This window comes from Microtus pennsylvanicus, chromosome 14 (genome assembly GCF_037038515.1).
Source record: "Microtus pennsylvanicus isolate mMicPen1 chromosome 14, mMicPen1.hap1, whole genome shotgun sequence".
Lineage (NCBI taxonomy): Eukaryota > Metazoa > Chordata > Mammalia > Rodentia > Cricetidae > Microtus > Microtus pennsylvanicus.
Genome location: NC_134592.1, coordinates 34173685 through 34195770, shown reverse-complemented (window position 1 = coordinate 34195770; position 22086 = coordinate 34173685). Strand labels below are relative to the sequence as shown.

General features: G+C 40.8%; 2 protein-coding genes across 2 annotated transcripts; both read left to right on the top strand.

The window, feature by feature from the left end:
- Nucleotides 1-5416: 5416 nt before the first annotated feature.
- LOC142834714 (disintegrin and metalloproteinase domain-containing protein 21-like) lies at nt 5417-7660 on the top strand. Its single transcript, XM_075947546.1, has one exon. The coding sequence runs from the start codon at nt 5417-5419 to the stop codon at nt 7658-7660; it is 2244 nt and encodes a 747-aa protein (XP_075803661.1).
- Nucleotides 7661-19429: 11769 nt separating this feature from the next.
- LOC142834713 (disintegrin and metalloproteinase domain-containing protein 21-like) lies at nt 19430-21673 on the top strand. The gene has a single exon (XM_075947545.1). It carries the CDS (start codon nt 19430-19432, stop codon nt 21671-21673), a length of 2244 nt encoding a protein of 747 aa, XP_075803660.1.
- The last annotated feature ends 413 nt before the right edge of the window (nt 21674-22086 follow it).

Here is a 22086-nt window from a genome sequence, read left to right as displayed (position 1 = left end):
TGTAAAGCAGTGGTTCTCAACCTTCCTAACACTGTGATCCTTTAATAGAGTTCCTCACGTTGTGGTGACCTCAATCATAAAATTACTTTTGTTGTCACTTTACAACTGTAATTTTACTACTGTTATGAATCATAATGTAAATATCTGATATGAAGGATATCATAAAGGAATCATTCAACCCATAATGGGGTCAGGACCCATAGGCTGAGAGCTGTTATTATTAAGGGGAAACGTGACATTGCTTGAGGCAATCTCCAATGGTATGGGATTTCTTTAGTTTTTACTATTTCAAGACAGGATTTCTCTATTTGTATTCCTGGCTATCCTGGAACTCGCTCTGTAGACCAGGCTGGCCTCAGACTCACAGAGATCTGCCTGCCTCTGCCTCCTGAGTGCTGGGATGAGAGGCATGTGCCACCACTGCCCAGCAATGGTATGAGATTTTATACCCTGACAAGAGATTTAGGACATGGTACAAGCTTGCTTTTGGAATGGTTTCTAAAAGCAATGTTCACACAGAGAAGCTTTGAGAGTGGCTGGTTTTTTTCTGCTGCGATTGAGTCAGGAAAATCTCTGTTAGAGGAGCTGCAGAATGATGCCAACAAACAGCAAGAAGCTATATTAAACTCTGTAACTTTTTATTTTTGTCTAGAGTTCCCTTTCAAGCCCTCTCAGGTTTTACTTGGAGTTAGTTGACCATGTTGGAGCACCAGTTGTTGGAGGAGGACCTGCTTGTTTGTCCTGGCTGCCCAGCTAGCTTAGAAATAACCACACAGAAATTGTATTAATTAAATCACTGCTTGGCTCATTAGATTTAGCCTCTTACTGGCTAACTCTCACATCTTGATTTAACCCATATCTATTAATCTGTGTATTGCCACATGGCAGTGGCTTACCAGCAAGATTCTAACCAGTGTCTGTCCCAGGCAGAGAATCCATGGCTTCTCTTGACTCTTTCCTTCTCCCAGCATTCAGTTCTGTCTTTCCCACCTACCTAATTCTGCCCTATCAATAGGCCCAAAGCAGTTTCTTTATTAACCAATAAAAGCAACACAAAGACAGAAGGACCTCCTACACCAAAGGGCCTAAAGGGGCCTTAGAGACAGACATGCTAAAATAAATTTATTATACATGATCAAAATGATAATAATGTTCCCTGGGAATATCCAAAGAACAGATCATTGCCATGTGGGGGCAGGGTTAGTAACAGGAACACTAGAATTATGAAATGATCCAGTGTTGACCCTATACAGCAGGGTTGAGAATAGGATAGGATGATGCTATGGGATCAATCTCACAAAATCAATGGTGATAGTTTGATTCTGGACACATAAAGACCAAAGAACAAAAAAGCATATCCATCTTGGGGTGGAGTGTGAGATCACAACTATCATTAGGCTGCCAAGGTCAGACTGAGAGTTAAAACTGGGCTAATAAAAGGATTTCAGAATCCTTAGGAATAAAATAAAAGGAGTACCAAGAAAAATAATTGCTTCATTTCTGTTCAACAGTCAAAAGATAAAAGACAGACAACTGAGAAATAGAAAGCAGATGCTTCTCTAAAAGGTTAATTGATATATGTCTCCATTTTTGGACCTGAACTTGCTTGAGATATGGAACCCAATGAATGAAAAAGTGATTACAGACCTAGGAAAAAGTATTCTGCATCACTATGACAAATATAGGCCCTTCGCTAGAGGTAACTGTGGCTACTTACTCTAACTATGCAGGAGAAAGGGTTATCTATGTAATATTTCTATTACATTAGGACACAGAAATAAGTTGATATTTCTGACCAAGAACTCAAACTGCTACGATGGCCTTTTGATTAGAATAAAAAAGTAAATAAGGGCTAGGTGACAAAATCTGGGCTAATGTGTGTGGGTCACAGATCTCAAGGACCTAAAGTTCTGATGATTCTGCCACTATTTGCCACAACACGGATTGTCTAGATATCTCATACATCTTTTCTCTTGTATATATTAATATAATGAAATTATATTAATAAAGACAGAAATAGAAGAGACTGTGATTACATTGGAAACCTTGCTAAAACATATGAACTCAGAGGTTTGGTGATGCTGATGGTATCTGTAGTAGAAAAGGATGCTAAACAGTTTGTGGCTAGAATCACAGTGTATATCTCTGGGGCTCTAGGAGAGGCATGTCTTCTGATAGAAAATTAAAAGGTGCAATATTATGCATCATTAAAAACAACTCTTGGCATAGGAATCGGCTACCTGATTATATAGATATCAAGTGACTTACATTGTCACAAAAAGTACCTAACTATAAAAATCCAAGTGGTCATGTAGCCAGATTTTTCAACCATGAGCTAAATTTTCTCATTTCCATGAAGTCTTAAGATTTGAGTCTGCAATAATTAATAAAAAGTGTCAAATACAAGCCCAGTTTTAACCAGGATCAGTGGATAAAACGAGGTATTTAAGAAGGTAATCCAAGTTCTATGGCATTGGCCTTTCTCATTCAGTTCCCATTTCTTGCTGTGGGAATAATCCTATGTAAGTAGCTGAACGAGAACTTTAAAAGTTCAATCTGGGTTTAAGTAAAGGTCAGTATGTTATGGGTATACACACCAGAAATGCCCAGAAGCTTAGCCACCTTGCCTTGCTCAGTAGTAGAGCTGGATAGACAGAAATGCAAGAGAAAATATTCATACTGGGCTGAGCTTCGAACCATACACATGGACATCCATTTTGTAGAGAAAGCAACGTGTACAAGCTCCTGGGAAATAGTACAATATCTGGCTAGTTGTAGAGGGATCTACCAGAATAATAACTAGAAGGAGGAAAAATAGGATGGAGATGCAGATATGTGGTGCTGGTAGTTTTACTTTTAAGGAAAATAACACCGAATATGAGACATGCCCCTTTCTTCCTACCAGACTTATCAGGTCACACCACAAACAGCCTTGATGCCAGATCCAAGTGGGTAGCATCCTCCCATTCAAGATCCATGTTGCTAGGGCTTTCAGTGAATGTTCTTCCTAGCCCCTAAAGTATCAGCACTAAGAGGCCAATCTACCAGCTCTGCAACACTTCTATCCTTGATTCCTTAATAACCAGCACTACCCAAACAGCACCCTGTCCTTCACACTCAAGGTCCTAAACTGAGACTTGTGAGAAAATAATCTAGTTTTCCACAGCCCAACTGTGATCTTTTTCTGAAGGGGTAGCTCATCCTCTGGGAAATCCTACCATTATGTACTGAGAAGTTGTTTAGCTTCGAGCCCTCTAATACCTTTTCAGATTCCTCCTATAGTGATTTTTTTCCTGGTGCAATTTCTCTTTTAAGGATGGATTTTCATGGATACAAGACATGGCTTCAGCAGTGATTCCAATAGAAATCTAATGCAAGTTGTTTTTGGCACGTTGATAGCCTTTAAACACAGAATTCCATCAGTTCTCAGAGAAGACCAAGAGCTTACAGTGCTGGCCTTATGTCTCTCCTTGTCTCAGTCTCAGAAGAAAGCTCAGTGAAAATCAAAATATGAGAATTGTACTGTATGTTCCACGCTAACTTGAGAAATATAAATAAAATTGTGTAAAAGGGAATATATAAATATTTGCTTCAAATTTCTAAATAAAACACGATAAATGAACAAAACATATAATTAAGTCCCATCAAAGTACTAATGATATTTACATAGAAATATAAACACTCGAAGCCCCAGAGACCCCAAACAGCTTTCACACACCCACTACCATACCCCACCACATCTGTGATCACTGGACCCTTGACCCAGAATGCCCCTGAAGAGCAGCCTTATCAGTATTTGCTAGAGGTATGGACCCACCTTCACCTGGAAGAAGAGTGACCACCTAAGCCACAGGCCCCACCTGCACTCACTGGAGGAAAAGATGGGCAGATGGCAGTATAAGAACACATCCAATAACATAAAGACCAATATGGTAACACCAGAATTAGTGGTCCTACAACATGAAGACCTGAACATCCTAACATAGAAGGAGAAATAGAAAATGACCTTTGGGCTGGAGAGATGATTCAGAGGTTAAGAGCACTGGCTGATCTTCAGGAGGTCCTGAGTTCAATTCCCAGCAACCACATGGTGGCTCAAAACCATCTGTAACGAGATCTGGTGAACTCTTCTGACCTGCAGGCATACAAGGAGGCTGAACACAGTGTACACAATAAATAAATAAATCATTAAAAAAAAGAAAATGACCTTCAATATAACTTTATGAAGATGATACAGACCATTAAAGAGAAAATGAAAAATTTCTTTAAAGAAACAGAAAAAAAGACAAAAAATTAGAAGAAATTAATAAATCTTTTGAAGAAACCCAAGGGAAAAAATAACAATCAAACAAGTGATTGAAGCAAACAGCTCAAACAGTTCAAGATTTGAAAACTGAAAGAGAGGCAATAAAGAAAGCACAAACCAAGGGAATTCTGGAAATGGAAAATCTGTATGAACAAACAGGAACTACAGATGCAAGTATAATCAACAGATTATAAGAGATTAAAGAGAGATCTCAGGAGTTAAAGATATTATAGAGGAATTAGATTCAGGGTCAAAGAAAACATTAAATCCTTGACAAAAAAAACCCCAGGAAGTCTGGGACACCATGAAAAGACCAAATTAAAGAATGATAGGGATAAGAGAAGGAGAAGTCCAACTCAAAGGCACAGAAAATATATTCAACAAAATAATAGAAGAAAACTTTCCCAATCTAAAGAAGGATATGCCAATGAAGGTACAAGAAGCTAACAGAACACCAAGTAGACTGGACCAGAAAAGGTTCCCTCACTATATAATAATCAACACACTAAACATACAGAATAAAGAAAATTTAGATACATATGAAAAAGGCCAACTTACATATAAAGCCAGACCTATCAGAATTACAACTGATTTCTCAATTTAAACTCTGAAAGTCAGAAGGTCCTGGTTAGATATGCTGCAGAAACTAAGAGATCATGGGTGTAAGCCCAGATTCTATACCCAGCAAATTTTTTAATCACCATAGATGGAGGAAACAAGATATTCCATGACAAAGCCAAATTTACATATTATCTATCCACAATACCAACATTACAGAAAGTACTAGAAGGAAAACTCCAACCCAAAGATGTTAGCTGGACAGATAAGATACAAGCCTTAGAAAGCCCTATAAGTGTTTTGCTATAAATATATCCTAATTTCTCCAAGTGGCTCCCCCTTTGTTCTCAGCCCTGGGGCTTTGCCATAGGCTCTCCAGATCACTGAGCACACAATGCTTGGCTGAGCACAGCATTGTTATGTAACAGCATCTCTGGCTTTGCTCATCAGAGCTTGTCAGCCTCTTGCCTCACTCTCCTCTCCTCATGACATGGTGTAAACTTTGGGATCTTAGTCTTGTCTGCCCTCAGTGGACTACATTTGCTTTTGTCCATGGCCCCCTTCCGGGCATCTATCTGGACTTGGGTCCCCCTGGGAGGTTCTCTCTGGCTATCTGTGCTCTGGGTACTGTTGTGCCCTGTCTGTTCCCATAGCCCGCCAAAATGGCGCTTCACTACCTCTGAAGTTGTGATTCCCAAGAAGGTCCCCCAGAGGATGGGTAGAAGTGATATGCCAGCCGAGATCACCTACAGCATGCACTTCAGGGGACAAAGACACGTGGTCCACATGAAGCTCAAGAAGAACATGATTCCTAAAAATTTTCCTGTATACACTACTAATGACCAAGGAGCTGAGCAGGAGGACTACCCATTTGTTCCTCGAGACTGTTACTTCTACAGCTACCTGGAAGGGGTCCCTGGGTCCCAGGCCACACTAGACACCTGCAATGGAGGTCTCAATGGCATGCTACAGGTGGATGACTTCACTTATGAAATCAAACCACTGGCATCTTCTTCCAAATTTGAGCACGTAATTTCTCTGCTTGTGGTGGAAGAAAGATCACTTGAGTCTAAAAGGTGTAGAAACGAAGAGCAGGTGGCAGAGGCAGATAAGTCCCTTGAAGAGACGAAGCTTGTTGGGAGTCCCAGAGCAGCTCCAGTCTACTTGTGGCGCGTGCATGTGAAAGTACTACGAGTCCACTACACGATGACTTCTACATTAGCTAAGGCAATCAACAACTTTACCCGTTCAGTTGAGTTTATATTGGTTATGAACAGCATATCAGACACCATTTACAAGCTAAGTGGCATAGCTGTCTTTGTACGTGCTATATGTCTTTGGGAAACAGACCAAGTAAATATCATGGACTCTGAAACCACTGTTTATAGCCTTTTGGACTCATTTGGTAATTATAAAAAAGCTTTTCATTATGAGTTAAAGGCCTCCACTTCAGTCATTTTAACAGGATTTAGAATTCAACAATATGAATACATGGGTCAGAGTAACACTCTGTGCCAGGACAACAGGGCAGTGTCATATGTAAATGCTGCAAGCCGCCATGTGTTTCTGATAGCAGTTTTTATGTCTCACTCAACAGGTCATGTTATGGGTTTACAGCATGATGCTCCAGGCTGTTATTGTTTCAGAAGAAGCAACTGTCTCATGCATGATTATCCCATTCTCACAGATATGTTAAGTAATTGCTCCCAAGCTGCAGTACATAAGAGGATCCATGAATGGGACGAATGCCTGAGTGAAAGTCGTGTTCCATATGACAATTTTAAATATGTAGTTCCTCGCTGTGGAGATAAGAAGGTGGATGAGAATGAGGAATGTGACTGCGGCTCCTTGAAAGAGTGTGCCTTCAACAGGTGCTGTACAACCACTTGCATCTTTACTCAGGGCACTACTTGTAATATAGGAGGTTGCTGTAGGGAGTGTACATTTGCACCATTTGGAACTTTGTGCAGAGAAAAAGCTGGCATTTGCGATCTTCCAGAATACTGTGATGGCAACTCCCAGAATTGCCCGGAAAATTTTTACATCCAGGACGGAACTCCCTGCTCACCACTAGCAGTTTGCATGTCAGGAAATTGCAGTGATCGTAATTTGCAGTGCCAAGCACTTTTTGGATATGAAGTTAGGGATGCTGACCCAATATGTTATAAATTAAATACCATAGGTGACCGATTTGGAAACTGTGGAGTAAAGAAACAGCGAGGAGGAAGCATACCTCTTGCGTGTGAAGATGACGGTATCTTTTGTGGACTGCTACATTGTGATGGTGTCAGTCGTGTTCCTGGTGGTGGTGAGCACACTACATTTCATCACATAAAGGTGCGAGGTATTAAAGAAGAGCAGTGCTTTGGGTATGATGCACACCACGGGACAGAAGTTCCTGAAATGGGGCTTGTAGTGGACGGTGCAAATTGTGGACCAGGGAAATTCTGCAAAGATAGAGCCTGTGTTTTTCATCAAGACTTTGATTTCAGATGCAACATCAGCCACTGTAATTTCAGAGGGGTATGTAACAACAGAGGCAATTGTCACTGTATGCAAGGTTGGCAGCCACCAAACTGTGAACAAAGAGGAGCAGGTGGCAGTCCAGACAGTGGCCCTGCAATTTCCTCTAAGAAAAGGTTTCGAGCCAAAATACGTGTGAGTGTGAACAGGATATTACTTGTCTTATTTACTCGTATGGCTCTTATCTTGGTGTCACTTCTTTTTGGTGGAATTTCAAAAGCAATAATAGTTATAGACACCAGAAAGAGACGTCCTCCTGTAAAAGAGAATTAATTTCATTCCATACGAACTGGAGCCACACAATGAACAAAATCATGTCGATTGCTATAAGAAATAATCAATGATTTCCTCTGGCAGCCATGTAACTTTCCCAAGTCTGTGATTTTCATCATTAAATAAAATCAGAGGAGTTAAAATTCTGCCTCTATGTTTAAATTTGTGCTTTTTAATTGTTTCTTAAAATCTCACTTCCTCTCTCCTCTCCTTTCCCTTTCTCCATCCTCATCCCCCCCCATTTGTAAATGTGGGTGCAGAAACTTATGGAGGCCAGAGTCACAGTTCTTGGAGCCAGAGTTGCAGGTGGCTGTGGGTAACCCATCGTGGATGCTGAGAACCAAACTCTGGGTCTCTGCAAGAGCAGTAAACATTCTTAACTGTTGAGTCTTAATATCACATAATTTATCATGTCTGAGGTTTTGTTTGGAGTTTAATTGTTTTTGTCTTGTTTGGTGGTGCTGAGCAGCACAGTCAAGAACCCCGAGCCTTACCCAAGCCAGGTAAATGCCCCGCCACTCTACTGTGCCCCAACATTTGGTCACATTCTTTATACTCCTATATGTAAATCCATCTTTCAGATCATTTTTCATGAAAAAAGAAAACATTTCTATGGTGTTCATGTTAAAAGTTTTCTAGATGCCTGTGTCAAATATGGGCTGCATTAGTGTGTGCTACTGTGAGCATTGCCCTGGTCTGCTTGCAACTCTAGTAGATAATTCTGTTTTGTTGTTAATGGAAAATTAGTCTCAAGAGGGACATTTGTGAATTAAATGGATGCATGAATGAAAGAAACATTCACGTTTTTAGACATCAGAATTTCAATAGTGGTGCTGAACTTTGCTATGTGACAATGGGAAAATTCTTTGTTTTGTCAAATACCCAGGGATTGCACTCAGCATCTAAGATGAGATACACTCCCTCAAAAGTATCAAAGTTGATGCAGTACCTTCAATAATGCTGGAGTAGTTTATGTGCTGAATATACACACTAGCTCCTACCATTGTCTTTAGGTTGTACAATGCCAAGAGCTATAGTTGCAGGGGAGTGTGTAACAAGAACGAGTCCTGTCGTTGTAGGTGTGGTTGGAAACCACCAACAGAGAGGATGGGGTAGTAGTGAAGATGGGGGCCTTCCACCTTATAGGCAAAAGGTTGAGAACCAGGATATCCATGCGTGTAAATCAGGCACTTATTCTGACACTTACTCACTTTGTTGTTTTTAAGGTTTCAGTGCTTGTCTGCTGACCTTTCTAAAGGAAAGGGGGGCCTTGTGGGAGAGGGGAAAACATCCAAGTGCTGGGATTAAAGGCATGTGCCACCACACCTTAAACTCACAGAGGTCCATCTACCTTGTCCCCCATGTGTTGGGATTAAAGGTGTGTACCACCAAACCCAACTACTCTCTCCCTCTCTCTTTTTTTTTAAAGACTTTAACCTTTTCTTTACTCTTCCAAGCTTGCATATATGTTTAACACACTGTAAACCATATAGAGGATTTCTTCATCTTTGAATCTCTCTTTACTGTATATCTCTCTTTTTCTGACCTTGTGAGTCTTTAATTTGCTAAGCAATATAGAGAGGATTAAAGCCATGGCTTTGATGGCTAGATTCAGCCCATTTCTTAGCTTTCTGAGATTTCAGCCTCATGGCAGAGGTACTGGCTACAGCTGTGTTTTTGCCACAACTCTATGGCACTTCACGGTCCCTGCCAGCAAGCAATCTGCAGCAGTCTGTTCACAAACCACACTCAATGCTTCATAGTCAGACCCCCTGCCTGAAAGAGTCAATATTTGCCCTGGCAGGACGGCCCAGAAAGCCGGAATTTTAAAACAGCACAGCTTTTTTCCTGCTACAGCTGAAAACCGAAAAGCATGCGGTCAGCTTTTTATCAACACTATTTAAGTGTTTCTTGGAAGGACCTCTTAAAAGAGCTGCAAGGCTTTACAGCTAAAGGTGAGTCAGGAAGCCTCTCTTAGTTGAGAGCACTTACTTGCCTCTAGCAAGCAGAGCAGACCCGAGAAATTGCTGCTACCAAGAAACCATGCATAATGCTGTTATTTTGTTCTAGAATTACTTCGCAAGCTGTCTCAGGCTTGATGGGGATGCAGTTGTCCACATGTTGGTGCCATTCTGTAACATGATGGACCAAAGTAGATATAAATATTGTAACTGTAATTCTTGCTTGATACCTGTTTTATTATATGTAATTTTACTATGTTAAAGTTAAAGCCTTCCTTTTTGTTTAAACAGAAAGGGGAAATGGTGTAGGAGATCCTTCTGTATCTGTGTTACTTTCATTGGTTAATAAAGAAACTGCTTTGGGCCTGGTTATAGGGCAGAACTTAGGTAGGCGGGGAGACAGAACTGAATTCTGGGAGGGAAAAAAGCAGAGTCAGAGATCTGCCATGGAGACACCAGAATCAGACATGCTGAATCTTTCCCGGCAAGCCACGACCTCGTGGTGATATACAGATTAACAGAAATGGGTTAAATCAAGATGTGAGAGATAGCCAATAAGAGGCTAGAGATAATGGGCCAGTCAGTGTTTAAGTATATATAGTTTCTATGTGATTATTTCAGGTGTAAGTTAGCAGGGTGGCTGGGACGAGAAGCAGCCCACTCGTTCCTGTAACAGAAAACAGTGAATCAAAAACAGTATCACATTCCCAGAGGAACTGCAGAAATTAGTGCCACCATCAAGGACTTGAAAGATGCAGGGATGGTGGTCTCCACCATGTCTCCCTCTAACTTTCCTATCTGGACAGTGCAGAAGACAGATGGATGTGGAGAATGACAGTCAACTATCAAAAAACTCACTCATGTAGTGACTCCAATTGCAGCTGCTGTACCAGATGCTGTGTCCTTACTTGAGCAAATTAACACATCTCCTGGTACATGATATGCAGCTATTTATTTAGCAAATGACTTTTTCTTTGTGCCTGTCTACAAGGACCACCAATAAGAAGCAATTTGTCTTCAGTTGGCAGTATACCTTTACAGTTAGTATATCCTCAGGGATATACTAACTCTCCTGCACTGTGACATAACTTAGTTGGAAGGGATCTTGATCATCTGTCTCATACACAAAATATCACACTGGATCTAGGCTGGAGTAGGCCTGAGAAAGCAAGCTCCACAGGCGTGGGAACGGATCCAGTCCAGAGACACTTGTGGCCCAGGACTGAGCCAGCTAGCTACCTGGGCTTGAGCAGACCTGAGACAGTGAACTCCACAGAAACAGGTACAGGGGAGCAACCGCTGAGCAAGTGAGCCAGAACCAGAAACCGCTGAGTGTCCAGATGTGAATCTGGGACCTTCAAGGAAGTAGACCTAAGCCAGGACCCCCGAATGTCTGGGCATGATTCTAGGACTTCCGAGGAACTGGGCCTAAGCCAGGAACTCTGTAGGTCTGGGCGTGAATCTGGGACCTCAGAGGGAGTGGGCCTGAGCCAGGACCTCTGTGCCTGTGGGCATTGGTCTGGGATGGCAAAGGGAATAGGCAGGAACCAGAAACCTCTACAGGTCTGAGCATGAGTCTGGGACCTCTAAGGGAATAAGTCTGAGCCAGGTCTTCTGCGGGTCAGGGCATACCCATGTCTGGGAACTCCAAGGGATTAGACAGGAGCCAGAGGCCTTTACAGGACCAACCCCAAGTCAGGGACCTCTGCAGGAAGAGATCCAGACTAGGGACATTTACAGAAACAAGTCTGAGCCACCATCCTAGGCTAGAGCAGGCCTGAGACAGAAAACTCCCAAGGGAGTGGAGCAAAGCTTGGGAGTGCTGAGCGACCTCCAGGAACATGGTGTGAACAATGGGGTACTAGAACTGTTGCACTGACTGTACCATGAGGAACAACTATCTGAGCCTTGGATTCACTGGCACCTAGAAGATTAATCAACAGAATTACAAGACAGCACCAACCACACCTATTAGAGGAAATGATGATCAGAAAAGGTAAGAACACACACAACACCACAAAGAGCAACACGACACCAGTAAAACCTAAAGACCCCACAACAGCAAGACCTGAGCAACCAAATATAGATGAAGCAGAAGAAAATGACCTAAAAGTAACTTCAGGAGAATGAAATTCTTAAAGAGGAAATGAGAAATTCCCCCAAAGAAATGGAGGAAAAGATAAACAAAACAATTAGAAGACATCAGCAAATCCCTTAAAGAAAACCAAGAAAAAGCAATCAAACATATGAAAGAAACTCTTCAAGACTTGAAAACTGAAATAGAGACAATAAAGAAAACACATCAAGTGAATTATATAAATAGAAATCATGAGAAAATGATCAGGAACTACAACGCAAGCATGAACAGCAGAATAAAAGAGATGGAAGGGAGAATCTCAAGCGCTGAAGATACAATAGAGGAAGTAGACACATTAGTCAAAGAAAACATTAAATCTAACAAAAGCTTAACTCAAAATATCCAGGAAATATGGGACATCATGAAAAGGCCAAACCTAAGAACAGCAGGTATAGAAGAAGGAGAAGAAGTTCAACTCAAAAGCACAAAAAAATATATTTAACAAAATCATAGAAGGAAAGTCTCCCAACCTAAAGAAAGATATACCTATGAAAACAGAAGAAGCTTACAGAACACCAAATAGACTGGATTAAAAAAAAAGTCCCCTCACTACATAATAATCAAAACATTAAACATACAGAGTAAAGAAAGAATATTAAGAGCTGCGAAGGGAAGAGGCCAAGTAACATATAAAGGCGGCCTTATCAGAATTACACCTGACTTTTCTCTGGAGACAATGAAAGCCAGAAGGTCATGGCAAAGTGTTGGGGGCCTTTTGTTGTCTGGGTTTCTGCCCTGCCTGGTTTCTGTCCTCCCACCAGGTCTCACAGCAGGTTAGCCCCAAAGAAATCACACAGAGGACTATATTAATGATAAACTGATTGGCCCATTAGCTCAGGCTTCTTATTAACTCTTATAACTTATATTGGTCCATTATTCTAGTATATGTTAGCCAAATGGCTCAGTACCTTTTTCAGCAGGGCAGGTCACATCTTGCTTCTTCCTTGTCTGGACAGGACTGGGGAGGAATGGGCTTCTTTCTTTCCAGAACTCTGCTGTTCTCACTGACCTAACTCTACTTCCTGTCTGGTTGTCCTGCTTATACTTCCTGCCTAGCTACTGACCAAGCAGTGTTTATTTAAAACATAATTAACAGAATACAGAGTTGTCCCACATCAGCCAAGTGTCATGTAGACATTAAGAGACCACTAGATCCCAGCCCAGACTACTATACTCAGCAAAACTTTCAATCACCACAGAAAGACAAAACAAGATAGTCCATGACAAAACCAGATTTAACCAATACCTAGCCACAAACCCAGCCCTACACAAAATACTAGAAGGAAAACTTCAACCCAAGGAAGTTGGCCACATCAACAAAAACACAGATAATTGATGGTCTCATAGCAGCAGATCCCAAAAAGGGAAAAACACATAAATTAACATCACCAACAATGCAAACTAAATTAACAGGAGGGAGCAATCACTGGTCATTAATATCCCTGTATATAAATGGACTCAACTCACCTATAAAAAGGCACAGGCTTTTTATATCTGTTTTGGTTACGAAAACAGAATCCATCCTTTTTCTGCACACAAGAAAAACACTTGAACCTCAAAAAAAGACATTGAAGGGCTGGGAAAAATATTCTAATCAAATGGACCCAAAAAACAAGCGGGTGTGGGATAAATCCGGACTAGCTGAACATAGCGGACAATGAGGAATACTGAGAACTCAAGAACAATGGCAGTGGGTTTTTGATCCTACTGCACGTACTGGCTTTGGGGGAGCCTAGGCAGTTTGGATGCTCACCTTACTAGACCTGGATAGAGGTGGGCGGTCCTTGGACTTCCCACTGGTCAGGGAACCCTGATTGCTCTTCGAGCAGATGAGGGAGGGGGACTTGATCAGGGGAGGGGGAGGGAAATGGGAGGCGGTGGTGGGGCGGAGGCAGAAATCCTTAATAAATAAATAAATTTAAAAAAAATAAAAATTAAAAAAATATATTAAAAAAACAAGCGGGTGTAGCTATCCTAATATCTAACAAAATAGACTTCAAACTAAAGTCAATCAAAACAGATAAAGAAGGTCATTTCATATTAGTCACAGGAAAAATCCATCAAGAGGAAATCTCATTACTGACCATCTATACCCCAAATACAAGGGCACCCTCATATGTAAAGGAAACACTTCTAAAGTTTAAATCATACATTAAACCCCACACACTAATAGTGGGAGACTTCAACACGCCACCCTCACCACGGGACAGGTCAGTCAGACAAAAAATGAACAGAGAAACAAGGGAATTAACAGATGCTATGATTCAAATGGAATTAACAGACATCTATAGAATATTCCATCCAAACATAACAGAATATACCTTCTTCTCAGCATCTCATTCTCAAAATTGACCACATACTCGGTAACAAAACAAACCTCAACAAAGACAAAAAAAAATGGAATAACCCCACGTATCTTATCAAATCACCATGGTTTAAACCTAGAAGTCAACAGCAATACTAATTCCAGAAAGCCCACAAATACATGGAAATTAAACAATGCTCACCTAAATCATCAATGGAGAAATTAAAGACTTCCTAAAACTCAATGAAAATGACCACACAACATACCCAAATTTATGGGACACAATGAAAACAGTGTTAAGAGGAAAATTCATAGGACTAAATGCCTACATAAAGAAGCCGGAAAACTCCCACACTAGTGAATTAACAGAACATTTGAAAACTTTAGAAGAAAAAGAAGCAAACTCACCTGAGAGAACTAGGTGGCAGGAAATAGTCAAATTGAGAGCAGAAATCAACAAAATAGAAACAAAGCAAACAATACAAAGAATCAACGAAACAAAGAGTTGGTTTTTGAGCAAATCAAGAAAATAGATAAACCTTTATCCAAACTAATCAAAAGGCAGAGAGAGAGAGAGAGAGAGAGAGAGAGAGAGAGAGAGAGAGAGAGAATATACAAATTAACAAAATCAGAAATGAAAAGGAGGTCATAACAACAGAAACAGAGGAAATTCAGAGAATCATCAGGTCATACTTTAAAAACCTGTACTCCACAAAATTGGAAAACTTAAAGGAAATGGATAACTTTCTGGATAAATATCATTGACCAAAATTAAATCAAGACCAGATAAACAAATTAAACAGACCTATAACTGCTGAAGAAACAGAAACAGTCATCAAAGGTCTCCCAACCAAAAAAAGCCAAGGACCAGATGGTTTCAGCTAAGAATTCTACAAGACTTTCAAAGAAGAACTATTACCAATATTCCTCAAGTTATTCCACACAAGAGAAACAGAAGGAACATTGCCAAACTCTTTATATGAGGCTACAATCACCCTGATATCCAAACCACAGAAAAACATTACTAAGAAAGAGAACTACAGACCAATAACACTCATGAACATTGATACAAAAATACTAAATAAAATACTGGCAAATAGAATCCAAGAATACATCAGAACCATCATCCACCATGATCAAGTCGGCTTCATCCCACAGATGCAAGGATGGTTCAACATACAAAAATCTGTCAACGTAATACACCATATAAACAAACTGAAAAATAAAAACCACATGATCATCTCATTAGATGCTGAAAAAGCTTTTGACAAAATACAACATGCCTTCATGATAAAGGTCTTGGAGACAGCAGGGATACAAGGAACATACTAAACATAATAAAGGCATTATACGGCAAGCCAACAGCCAACATCAAACTAAATGGAGAGAAACTCGCAGCAATCCAATGAAATCAGGAATGAGACAAAGTTGTCCACTCTCTCCACATCTATTCAATATAGTTCTTGAGGTCCTAGCTAGAGCAATGAGACATCAAAAGGAGATTAAGGGGATACAAATCAGAAAAGAAGAAGTCAAACTCTCACTATTTGCTGATGATAGGATAGTTTACATAAGCAACCCCAAAAATTCTACCAACAAACTTTTACAACTAACTCATAAACACTTTCAGTAATGTAGCAGGATACAAGATTAACTCAAAAAAAATCAGTAGCCCTCCTGTACAGAGATGAAAAATGAGATGAGACAGAAATCATAGAAACATCACCCTTCACAATCGCCACAAGTAGCATAAAATATCTCGGCATAACTCTAACCAAAGAAGTGGAAGACTTGTATGACAAGAACTTTAAATCTTTGAAGAAAGAAATTGAAGAAGACACCAGAAAATGGAATGATCCCTCATGCTCTTGCGTAGGTAGAATTAACATGGTAAGAATGGCAATTTTACCAAAAGCAATCTACAGATTCAATGCAATGCCCAGCAAAATCCCAGCAAAATTCTTCACAAACCTCAAAAGAACGGTACTCAACTTCATATGGAAAAGCAAAAAACCAAAGATAGCTGAAACAATCCTGTACAATAAAAGAACTGGAAGCATCACAATCCCTGACTTCAAACTCTACTACAGACCTACAGTACTGAAAACAGCCTGGTATTGGCATAAAAACAGATAGGAAGAACAATGGAACTGAATTGAAGGCCCAGATATTAATCCACACACCTTCGAACACATGATTTTTGACAAAGAAGCAAAAAATATCAAATGAAAAAAAGAAAGCATATTTTAACAAATGGTTCTGGCATAACTGGATATCAACATGTAGAAGATTGAAAATAGAACCATATCTATCACCATGCACAAAACTCAAGTCCAAATGGATCAAAGACCTCAATATAAAGCCAGCCACACTGAACCTTATATAGGAGAATGCTGTAAGACATCTTACAGCTTGTGGTTACCCGCCTACTGGGGCATGGCCTCTTATAATATATATGTTGATGCAGAGCATGTCTCTGTTCTCTTTCCTGGCCTCTCCCTCTGTTTGCAGATTTCAGTTTCTGATCATTGTTCCAGTAGAGGATTCTGATTTGTGAGTTTACCCCTAAACAAACAACCATCTATTTCTCAATTCTGAACTAGTGTGGGATTTCTTTTAAGCTACTGTCCTCAGGAGAATGTGTGAGGTACACTTGAACGCATGGGCACAGGAGAACATGTCTTAATTTTAACCCCAGCAGCACAGACACTGAGAGAAACATTTAATAAATGGGACCTCCTGAAGCTGAAAAGCTTCTGTAAAGCAGAGGACACAGTCAACAAAACAAAATGACAGCCTACAGAATGGGAAAAGAACTTCACTAACCCCACATCAGACAGAGGTCTGATCTCCAAAATATAAAAAGAACTCAAGAGACTGGTCATCAAAAGAACAAATAATCCAATAAAAAATTGGAGTACAGACCTAAACAGAGCACTCTCAACAGAGGACTCTAAGTTGGCTGAAAGACACTTAAGAAAATATTCAACATCCTTAGCCATCAGAGAAATGCAAATCAAAACAACTCTGTGATTCCATCTTAAACCTATAAAAATGGCCAAGATCAAAAACATTGATGACAACTTATGCTGGAGAGGTTGTGGGGTAAAGGGAACACTTCTGCATTGCTGGTGGGAATGCAAACTGGTACAGCCCCTTTGGATGTCAGTATGGCGATTTATCAGAAACTTAGGAAACAACCTACCTCAATACCCAGCAATACCACTTTTTGGGTATATACCCAAAGGACGCTCAATCGTAACATAAGGACATGTGCACAAGTATGTTCATAGCAACATTATTTGTCATAGCCAGAACCTGGAAATAACCTAAATGCCCCTTGACCGAAGACTGAATAAAGAATATGTGGTACATTTACACAATGGAGTACTACACAGCAGAAAAAATAATGTCATTTTGAATTTTGCAGAAAAATGGATGGAACTAGGAAACATCATTTTGAGTGAGGTAACCCAGACCCAGAAAGACAATTATCACATGTACTCACACACAAGTGGTTTTTTTAAACATAAAGCAAAGAAAACCAGTCAACAAATCACAATCCCAGAGAACCTAGACAACAATGAGGACCCTAAGAGAGACATATATGGATCTAATCTACAAGGGTAATAGAAAAAGACTAGATCTCCTGAATAAATGGGGAGAATGGGGATCTTGGGAGAGAGTTGAAGAGAATGGGAGAAGCAGAGAGGGGAGCAGAGAAAAATGTAGAGCTCAATAAAAATCAATAAAAGATAAATTTAAAAAATTAAAACAAAAAAACCCAAAATATCACAGTGGTGCATTATATTGATGACATTATGCTGATTGCATCAAGAGATCAGGAGGTAGTAACCACTTTGAACTCATAGGTAACACATATTTATACCAGAGGATAGGGTGGCAGTGGCAGCTAGGGATGCTATTTGGAGTCTTTGCAGGCCCCTACATGTGAATCACAGAGGAGACCTTTGGGATTTTGGAGCAAGGCTCTGCCATTACCTGCAGACAACTAGTCTCCCTTTGAAAGGCAGCTCTTGGCCTGCTATTGGGCCTTAGTGGAAACTGAATATTTGACAATGGGAAACCAATTTATCATGCAACCTGAATTGCCCATCAGAAGCTGGGTGATTTAAGCACACTAAGTCATAAAGTAGGGCATGCAGAGCATCTGTTTTATCAAATGGGAGTCATATATACGAGATTGGGCTCAGGCAGGTAGGTCCTGAAGACAAAAAAGTTAAGTATTGCAGGCTATTTGATCACACTGTAAAGCCTGAGATTGAACTAGAAACACATGTTTCTAGTTGGATTGTGGCTCAGCCCTAGCACACACCTTTAATCCAAGAGCTTTCTGCTTTGATATTTTAAGCAGGATTAAGTAAAGTCAACCATAGATTAAGAGGCAGAGCAAGCAACAAGTTGACAGGAAGTGAACATGATTATTAAGAAAAAACAGAGTAAAATGGAGTCAGGAGGATGGATAGAGAGACACACAGGAAGTAGAAGGGAGGGACACTGAGTTTGAAGAGATTTGTTTTAGATGGGAGAGAGGAGAAGCACTGGAGAGGTCTGTGGAGGAGGAAGGTCAGCTGGGTGCTTTCTCTGCCTCTCAGAACTAGCAAGTTTTCACCCCAGCATCTTGCTCCCAAACCTTTATTGGTAAAAGGCAACAATTGAGATTTTGATACAAACAACATTTGACACTCCACTACACAGCACAACCACAGGGTCAGAGAAATCATGCCAGCTGCAGACAAACTGAGAAGCCATCAGATGTGGTAGGACACTTTGGAAGCCGTTAAGAAGAGACTTAAGTAATATTAAAAGGAAAAATCTTTCCCATGTTAAGGATGGGAAATATCATAACACCAGGTGTTAGTATACAGCATAGTGCTACTTTAGGTGAAAATAGAAGCAGATTATGAAAAACTAAATGACTTATCTGAGATTGACATAATACCAATTATAATTACTGTCAGTCTGGTAATTCATTTTATCTTCAATAGCCATAGTGGGGTTTTTGTACCAACCATGAAAAGTGGATTGATAATTGTGTCAAATATGAAAAATGGACAGATAAGATACAAGCCTTAGAAAGCGTTATAAGTGTTTTGCTATAAATATATCCTAATTTCTCCAAGTGGCTCCCCCTTTGTTCGCAGCCCTGGGGCTTTGCCATAGGCTCTCCAGATCACTGAGCACACAATGCTTGGCTGAGCACAGCATTGTTATGTAACAGCATCTCTGGCTTTGCTCATCAGAGCTTGTCAGCCTCTTGCCTCACTCTCCTCTCCTCATGACATGGTGTAAACTTTGGGATCTTAGTCTTGTCTGCCCTCAGTGGACTACATTTGCTTTTGTCCATGGCCCCCTTCCGGGCATCTATCTGGACTTGGGTCCCCCTGGGAGGTTCTCTCTGGCTATCTGTGCTCTGGGTACTGTTGTGCCCTGTCTGTTCCCATAGCCCGCCAAAATGGCGCTTCACTACCTCTGAAGTTGTGATTCCCAGGAAGGTCCCCCAGAGGATGGGTAGAAGTGATATGCCAGCCGAGATCACCTACAGCATGCGCTTCAGGGGACAAAGACACGTGGTCCACATGAAGCTCAAGAAGAACATGATTCCTAAAAATTTTCCTGTATACACTACTAACGACCAAGGAGCTGAGCAGGAGGACTACCCATTTGTTCCTCGAGACTGTTACTTCTACAGCTACCTGGAAGGGGTCCCTGGGTCCCAGGCCACACTAGACACCTGCAATGGAGGTCTCAATGGCATGCTACAGGTGGATGACTTCACTTATGAAATCAAACCACTGGCATCTTCTTCCAAATTTGAGCACGTAATTTCTCTGCTTGTGGCGGAAGAAAGATCACTTGAGTCTAAAAGGTGTAGAAACGAAGAGCAGGTGGCAGAGGCAGATAAGTCCCTTGAAGAGACGAAGCTTGTTGGGAGTCCCAGAGCAGCTCCAGTCTACTTGTGGCGCGTGCATGTGAAAGTACTACGAGTCCACTACACGATGACTTCTACATTAGCTAAGGCAATCAACAACTTTACCCGTTCAGTTGAGTTTATATTGGTTATGAACAGCATATCAGACACCATTTACAAGCTAAGTGGCCTAGCTGTCTATGTACGCGCTGTATGTATTTGGCAAACACACGACCAAATGAATATTGAAAATTATAATAATAATAATTGGGGACTTGTGGTAGCATTTGGCGTTTTTAGAGGAAATTTTCATAATCAGATGAAGGCATCCCTTTCAGTTCTTCTAACAGGAAGGAGATTTGGAAAAGTTGAATACCTAAGCTATCAGAACACACTGTGCCAGCAAAGCAAGGCAGTGTCATATGTAAATGCTGCAAGCCGCCATGTGTTTATGGTAGCAGTTGTTACGTCTCACACAAACGGTCACGTTATTGGTTTAAAGCATGATGCTCCAGGCTGTTATTGTTTCAGAAGAAGCAACTGTCTCATGCATGAATATCCTGTTCTCGTGGATATGTTAAGTAATTGCTCCCAAGCTGCAGTACATAAGAGGATCCATGAATGGGACGAATGCCTGAGTGAAAGTCGTGTTCCATATGACAATTTTAAATATGTAGTTCCTCGCTGTGGAGATAAGAAGGTGGATGAGAATGAGGAATGTGACTGCGGCTCCTTGAAAGAGTGTGCCTTCAACAGGTGCTGTACAACCACTTGCATCTTTACTCAGGGCACTACTTGTAATATAGGAGGTTGCTGTAGGAACTGTACATTTGCACCCATAGGAACTTTGTGCAGAGACAAACTTGGCATTTGCGATCTTCCAGAATACTGTAATGGAATCTCCCAGGATTGCCCGGAAAATTTTTACATCCAGGACGGAACTCCCTGCTCACCACTAGCAGTTTGCATGTCAGGAAATTGCAGTGATCGTAATTTGCAGTGCCAAGCACTTTTTGGATATGAAGTTAGGGATGCTTCACCAGCATGCTATAAATTAAATATCAAAGGTGACCGATTTGGAAACTGTGGAGTGACGAAACAGCGAGGCGGAAGCCAACCTCTCCCATGTCAAGATGACGGTATTTTTTGTGGACTGCTACATTGTGATGGTGTCAGTCATGTTCCTGGTGGTGGTGAGCACACTACATTTCATCACATAAAGGTGCAAGACATCAAGGAAGAGCAGTGCTTTGGGTATGATGCACACCACGGGACAGAAGTTCCTGAAATGGGGCTTGTAGTGGACGGTGCAACCTGTGGCCCTGGGAAATACTGTAAAAACAAAGCCTGTGTTTTTCATCAAACCTTGAATTTTCATTGCAACATCAGCCACTGTAATTTCAGAGGGGTATGTAACAACAGAGGCAATTGTCACTGTATGCAAGGTTGGCGGCCACCAAACTGTGAACACATAGGAGCAGGCGGCAGTTTAGACAGTGGACCTACATTTTCTCCGGAGCAAATGTTTCGAGCCAAAATACGTGTGAGTGTGAACAGGATATTACTTGTCTTATTTACTCGTATGGCTCTTATCTTGGTGTCACTTCTTTTTGGTGGAATTTCAAAAGCAATAATAACTACAGACACCAGAGGGAAACAATCTCCTATAAAAAATTAATTGATTTCATTCCATATGAACTGGAGCCACACCATGAACAAAATCATGTCGATCGCTACAAGTAATTATCAATGATTTCCTCTGACAGCCATGTACTTTCCCAAGTCTGAGATTTTCATCATGAAATAAAATCACTGAGGAGTTAAAATTCTGCCTCTATGTTTAAATTTGTGCTTTTTAATTGTTTCTTAAAATCTCACTTCCTCTCTCCTCTCCTTTCCCTTTCTCCATCCTCATCCCCCCCCCCATTTGTAAATGTGGGTGCAGAAACTTATGGAGGCCAGAGTCACAGTTCTTGGAGCCAGAGTTGCAGGTGGCTGTGGGTAACCCATCGTGGATGCTGAGAACCAAACTCTGGGTCTCTGCAAGAGCAGTAAACATTCTTAACTGTTGAGTCTTAATATCACATAATT

What these genes read in the sequence shown, in the direction of transcription:
- LOC142834714 (XM_075947546.1), top strand. Translation starts at nt 5,417, where the DNA reads ATGGCCCCCTTCCGGGCATCTATCTGGACTTGGGTCCCCCTGGGAGGT.
- LOC142834713 (XM_075947545.1), top strand. Translation starts at nt 19,430, where the DNA reads ATGGCCCCCTTCCGGGCATCTATCTGGACTTGGGTCCCCCTGGGAGGT.